The following is a 7,297-nucleotide window of genomic DNA, read 5'->3' as shown; positions in this document are numbered from 1 at the left end:
AATTGCCACCAATCCCATCCAAAATAATCATATGTCAACCCTAATATAGCACGAGAAATTCGTACTAGATCATTACTGCCCATCATAATATATTCAAAACGAAATCCAACCATTCATTTTTGTTTATTCAACAAAATACCCACGGTACAAAAGTGGATTCATTTCATCCCCTCCATAATTCCCACCATCGTCACATTCAAATATTCAAACGCATTATTTTCTAACCATAAGTCCGATGTGCAAGATTTAGAACTGTTTGCCTTCAAAGGTCTGTCCAAATTGCCAGTTAGCTGGTGCAACATTATCAGACTCTATCATCCGTCCATCACTAGCAGTCACTTGAAAGGACAACGCCTGCCCTTGCAACACCGTTCCTATCTGCCAGTTTTGGCCCCAGTTACGAGACATCTGTAGCCAACCAGTGTTAGTGCCCTTGATCTTAACATTTGAAACGTCACCGGCCCCACCAACGTTCCAAACTAACACCATGTTGAAGTTAGGGTTGCCTGTGATGTCGAACTTCACACCTCCTGTCTTGACGCATGTAACACGGCGGAACTGGACGGGCACGATCCCAGCCTTCTCGATTGCAATCTTCTTGAACATGGGTTTGGAAAGATCGAAGTGCTTGTTTGGCGGATTGCACCAGTCATCGCTCAGTTTGGGGGAGTTAGGTGGGCAGAAGTTTGTAGCGGTGACGATGACTGAGCCAGGTAAGCACCATTGAGGGTCATTGACGCACTTGATTGCGAAGCATGCACCGCAGGTTAACCCGTTGTTGAAGAGAGCTGTGCTGAGAGCTGTTGTTGCTAGGCCGTATCCTTGCTTGAAGAGATCACCGTAGCCACAAGCTCCTTCTGTTGCATGCATGGGAGGCTTTTGTATTAGAAAGAGAGAGAGAGATGTACGTTCTTAAATCTATGTTCTTTCTAATTGAGATGGTTTTTATTTTTATTTTTTGTTAGCTTGTTAGTACACCCACTCTCAGTTCACACTTCACTGTTAGCCACCCCCACTAGGGATCGATACCAATTCTAAATGAGATGGTTGTAATGTGTTGATTGTGTCCTAATGGGGTCCATTGTCCATGATTTATGCCGTTGATCTGAGTGGCTCCATCCTGGATTTTGGGTGACTAAGAAGGGAATTGATTATATACATGTGACCACATGATGATTTTTCATGCAGGCTAACCATTCCTTCCAACATGTCACATGTGTAAGGCATCTGTACCATGAAAATGGTAGGCCCCATCATGAACATCAAAGGGAAATGCATCCGTGATTACACCTTCAGGGGTGAAATTATAAATATGCTCTCATTTAATTATTATTTTTTGAGTAGGAAAATTCAAGACTTGTAGGGTCCACGTGGTATGTGTATAACATCCAACCCATTAAAAGTATGCACCATACCATGGTCATAACACAAACAAAACATTAGGTCAATCAGATCATCAGATGGGCTACACTGCAACTGGGATATTTTGAATGGTGTACATTTTATTTTATTTTATTTTATTTATTTATTTATTATTATTATTATTATTATTTTTTAGCTCACTTTGTGAATGGATCTGCCTTATTTTTATTTCTTATAATAATAATGTTGGTGTGCACCTGCTTGACAGGTTCAATATGAAAAACATATGACGTGGGCACCACAACTTTTGATTTTCACTTTGTTGTAAAGAAAGGCACCATTTGGTAAAATCCAACTCCTTGAGGAATTTTGGGGTAAAAATACTAGGATCAAACATCTCCATTGTCAGGCTGATCGACTTATTTGATGGACCATGTCTGTATGTTAGTCTTACCAATGGTAGTCCATTGATTCGTACGGTAGCCTACCTGATCAGTGTACTGGCCTCACTTTTGGTAGAAGCCTTGTGTATGCTAATGAATCCGCATCCAATTAGGTACATGAGATGGTTTTGATATACGTAAGCCACTCTCAAGTGGACCACACCACACAAGAAAGCACTGGGTACAATCACGCCCACCGTTGAAACTTGATCCAAAACTTCTCAGGCTCCCAAGAAGTTTTCAATGATATGCCTTCAGTCTCCACTACTTTATGTGGTATGCTCCACTCAAGCTTTGGAATTTGTTTTAAAATTTTTATTTTCCAAAATTGTAATACGCGCACTATACACATGCCCTCAAACTCTCGTGAGTCTACCATTAAGCTTTGGATGAACTTAATTTTTAAGTTCATGTAATAAAATAATTTCACAAAATGATGGACGATGTGGATATAACACATATATCATGGTGGATCCCACGTAACTCGGTGACGTCAACACAAAGCTACATGGGGGCTCTTAGTGATTACCGTGACAAATCCACTCCATTCATCAGTTTCTGAAGGCCACGGATGCAGATTTCCTACTAAAGCCTTTCACAGGAAGTTCCTGTGATGAAAAGTTAGGTGGGGCCCACTGTGATGTTTGTAAGAAACCTAACTGGTCCATCCATTTTGTGAGCTAGCTTTAGGACATGCATGATACTGAAAATGAGGTGGATCCAAAACTCAATTGATTCACACGAGAGGAAATAGTGGGGATTCAGTGACCACCGTTGATGCATTTTTATGTCTACAAAATTTTTATATCCGACTAAGTTTTCCATATTTTCACTTCATCCCAGGAGAAATGGCCTTATAAATGATTTGGATGGCATATAAACATCAAGGTGAAGCCCAAAAAAAGTTTCAACAGTAGTAAAATCTTTTCTCAATTTTCTAGGATCATTTTATTTTTGGATCTACCTCGATTTCAGTAACATGTTCTAAAATGAGATTGTAAAACAAATAAATGGAATGAATATCTCCCAAACATCATTGTGATCCCTACCTAGCATCCTATGGCAAAAACTTCCCGTGAAAGTCTTTAGCAAGAAAACCACGTCCCTAAGATAGGAATCCAAATTTTAAGAATATCCAAAACTCAAGTGAACCATACCACACGAAACAGTGAGAATAAAAATTTCTACCATCGAAATCTTTCTAGAGATGAGCATGAGATGTTTACCACTTGGATAAACCGAATGTAGAAATATCATTGTGAAACAAATCTTCTCAAGCCCTCATAACATGGTGATTGTTCAATCCCCAACTTTTCACACAGAGTGGTATGCATGGGTTTTGGATCCACCTGATTTTTGGACTTGTTTCACCTTGGTTCCTATGTAACTGAGGCTAAAAAATAGACTTTTGGTCTCGGTTTCTATTCAATTGAGGCTAAAAAGTAGACCTTTCGACTCGGTTCCTATACAACTGAGGTTAAAAAGTAGACCTTTTGCTTCGGTTCCTATACAGCTGAGGCTAAAAAGTAGACTTTTTGCCTCGGTTCCTATGCAACTAAGGCTAAAAAATATACTTTTGGTCTCGATTCCTACGCAATTGAGGCTAAAAAGTATACCTTTCGCCTCGGTTCCTATGCAACTGAGGCTAAAAGTAGACTTTTGGCATCGGTTCCTATGCAACTGAGGCTAAAAAGTAGACCTTTTGCCTCAATTCCTATGCAACTGAGGATAAAAATTAAACTTTTCACCTCGGCTACTATGCAACTGATGCTAAAAAATAGGCTTATCGCTTCGATTTCTAGCAACTGAGGCGAAAAATGAACTTTTAATCTTAGTTCCTTTGCAACTGAGGTTAAAAAACACATTTAACCTCGATTTTTTCAACCAAGGCTAAAGGCCTACTTTCGTGTAGTGTGATTTTTGGACTTATTTCCTATGGTCTTTAAAAACTTAAAAGAGTAGATTTGTCAAGGGTATTTCTGTGGGCTCCACGTAGCTTCTAACCATAGCAACTTTTTGGGCCAGGGCACAGGCAACGTGACTTTTGTAACAACAAATGTTATTTTAATTCGGTGAAAAAATTTTCAATGGACCCACACAAGGGTCCATCTTAACCGTTGGATTATGACGATTAAAATAATTTTTTTTTTAAAAAAGCCATTAGCAACTTTTGTAATGACATATATTTTAACGGTTGGATGACCAAGATCAAAATGCCAGTGCAGGAAGAAAAGGGACGCTGAACTTACGCATCGTGCCGCCACCATTATCATCACCGTAAAACGTGGCATGTGCATCCAACCATGCTTGGGCACGAACACGTGCTACGAGTAAGAAGAAAGCCATGGACATAACACCCAAATCACACCCAAATCGACCCATTTTTGCTATCTGACTATTCACTGTCTCAAAACAAGCTTAAACAAGTGGTATTTATGGGCATCACAGAGAGACATATAACGAGGAATGCTCACCCGCGCACCCATGAGCACCTTTGCACACGTATCTTAGGCATGTAATCTGAACGGTCTACGTGATGCGGCACCCATTGAAACCATAATAGTCCAACTTTCAGCCCGCTATAAAATTCTTATGGGCCATGAAAAAAGGAAACAATTTCCTCCCTTGGTTTGCATTTCTATTTTCTATGGCCCACTATAGTTTTTGATTAGGCTGGAAATTGGGCCTATGAAATTTCATGGGGTGCCGCATCACATGGACCGTTCAGATTCCGTGCCTAAGACACTTGTGCAAAGATGCCAACTGGTGATAATGTAAGAAGGTGCGCAGGGGAGCATTCCTCTGCATATCATTTGCAAACAATAAATCATATTTCTATATTAGAGATTGCTTGGCTGGCCACTCTCATCAAATCTGCGGTTTCATGAATATTTAATAAAGGAAATAAGTAGTAGTACTCGTAGTTGTATTAAGACCCTTGGACAATCCAATTCATTGATCTAAACGGTTCACTAAATCGGTAGCCCATGAAGGTTCACTAAATCGGCAACCCATTTCATGGGCTACCATGTAAAAATCACACTGATTTGACTGTCTTAACTATTTGATCAATTGACTTTCATATGTTCGGTTGAGATCATTTTCACGAAATAGGTCCGGTGAAAATTTTAATCCTTCTATTTGGTTTGGGCCATCGTGGATTGCCTCTAATTCTCAAACAATGCTCCTGTTTGGGCAATCCAAGCCGAGGATAGCTAACAGAAAGATTAGATGATTCCATCAGCCTTTTAAAAAAAAAAAAATAATAATAATAATAATTTAAATTTAAATTTTGTAATCAATGATCTACGAAATATATTTTTGACATGATGGACGGTTCAGATCGATTGAGTAGACTAAGCGGGACATGCCACTTGTAGGGTTCTTATTCATGGCTTAGTTTCAACAGCAAGGTCATTGGTGTGTGCGTGCGTGAGGGTGTGTGAACAAAAAATATTAAATAAATAAATAACTTACAACGGTGCGGATTGCGTACCAACTCAGCAAGCTACAGCGTACTTAGTAAATTCTACAGGGCCACTGGAAATATGTGTCTTATCCAAGCCTAAATTCTGTAGGCCACTGTGGATATATGTCTTATCTACGCCATTCATCCATTTTCCTAAATCATTTTAGGGCATGAGCCCAAAATTAAAGCATCTCTAAATTTCAAGTGGACGACACCACACATCAAACAGTGAGGATAATGACACATCTAAAGTTGAAATTTTAGTAGAGTGAAAAACCTGTTCATAATGTCATGTAGACGTAGATGAAGGATCCAGGGACTCACCTAATCCGTGCACTATTTGGTAAGATCAACAGTTCGATAACCGAATAGGACCATAGATCCAACGGGTACAGTCCCAACGCATCATATTACAGTACGACGTCGCAAACCTTACGTGCCACGTTTGCAATCATTGGATGCATTCTTATATCTGCAAACCCTTCTCATGAACCTAGTTGTATTTGGACATGTGGACAATCCATATTGTCAATTGGACCGTCCATCTGGCTTGATCAATTGTCTAAGCCTTATCCTAACTAATCAGAGTCGGCATCAACCATTTGTACCATGCATTAAAAAAATATATCCATTGTTTTGTGCAACCGTCACATGTTAGGCGCAGAAACTACTTGAGAGCGAATCCAACATGCATCGGAGAAATGAAAAATTCAAGCATATACAAAGAGCATAATGATTTTACATGAAAAAGCCCTTTAGGAAAAACACTACGGCACCAAGCGATAAGCCATGCACTATGAACAAAAGAATACAAGAGATGAATAACTTACAAATTTAAAACCCTCATATCTGTGGATGGATTTCCTTTCAAAACCCTATCTCTCTGACATTTTTCACTCTCTTATTACCTTAATCCTACATAAATATGGATATGTATGACTTGGTTACATAATTAGAAACAAAACCAGCGCACTTACTCAAAAGTTGTGTGTACTATCGATCTCTTCTATCGATCAATCGAAGTACGAAAAAGTGTCCAAAGATCAAACATAGTTTTTCCAATTGATAGATCGAACAAATTGCCAATCAATCAAAGATTCTGAATTTTCACCAGATTGAAGGCACCCTAATAAACAATCTCTATTGTGGCTTCAATCTTACATCTCCACCGATTCAAGATACTATCCCCATCTCTAATCTTTAATATAGCTTCACCATCACTCCATGTGCTCACTTCGTCTTCATTCATCATTTACTAAGCCTAGATAAGTCAAGCAAAACCTAAACTTCTTTCACTACCAAAAAAATAACCAAAGGCTATGGACCATCCTAGCTTTTAGCTACGGATATAAATCGTAGCTATATTGCTATTGCTTAAAACCGTCGTAAAAAGGCCTAAACCGTATCTAAAAGCTACCACCTTCACACATTCATCCAACATGGGATAGCCCCATAAGGGACTCTACAAGGCCCATTAAAATTTATGTGCTCCATCAAAAACGTCTATCCGTTTTGAAAGAGAATGTTAGGGCAGGAGCCCAAAAAAGGAAGTAGATTGAACGCTCAAGTGGACCACACGTTAGGAAATAGTGGAGATTAATACCCACCATTGATTGATGGTGTGGTTCAATTGGACCTTTGATTTGCCTAGATGTTAGGGTCATTCCTTATAAAAAGATTAAAAAAATTAATAGACGGAGTGGATATATCAAATGCATTAAGATGGACCCCACAAAGCCCTTGAAAAATCCGTTCATCAAGATCCCGCCAGAAGTGTGAACGCGGAGGGGCTACAACGGACGACATAATAGCTGCGGCTAAGGGACTTGTAGTTACGGTTTTAGACCGTAGCAGGGCTGTAACAGGTACAAAATGCGGAAATCATGCTCCTTTTTCTTTTCACCCTCTCACGAAATGTTTCATTCTTTCCCTCCCCTCCTTGGGGAAAAACCTCATTCCCTCTCACGTCCATCCCTTTCTCTCTCACTCTTGATCTCCCGCACTATTGTTCCCGTCCCTCTCT

The 7,297-nt window shown here is 39.5% G+C and overlaps 1 protein-coding gene across 1 annotated transcript; it reads right to left on the bottom strand.

The window, feature by feature from the left end:
- Positions 1-246: 246 nt before the first annotated feature.
- Positions 247-1,340, bottom strand: LOC131219296 (expansin-A15-like). The gene has a single exon (XM_058214361.1). It carries the CDS (start codon positions 868-870, stop codon positions 247-249), a length of 624 nt encoding a protein of 207 aa, XP_058070344.1. The 5' UTR covers positions 871-1,340.
- Positions 1,341-7,297: the final 5,957 nt, after the last annotated feature.

This window comes from Magnolia sinica, chromosome 11, assembly GCF_029962835.1.
Source record: "Magnolia sinica isolate HGM2019 chromosome 11, MsV1, whole genome shotgun sequence".
NCBI classification, from domain to species: Eukaryota; Viridiplantae; Streptophyta; class Magnoliopsida; order Magnoliales; family Magnoliaceae; genus Magnolia; species Magnolia sinica.
The sequence above is the reverse complement of the archived record's forward strand: the minus strand, read 5'-3'. Positions and strand labels throughout refer to the sequence as shown.

Excerpts from the sequence above, each read along its gene's own strand:
- LOC131219296 (XM_058214361.1), bottom strand. The coding sequence starts at position 870 with ATGCATGCAACAGAAGGAGCTTGTGGCTACGGTGATCTCTTCAAGCAA.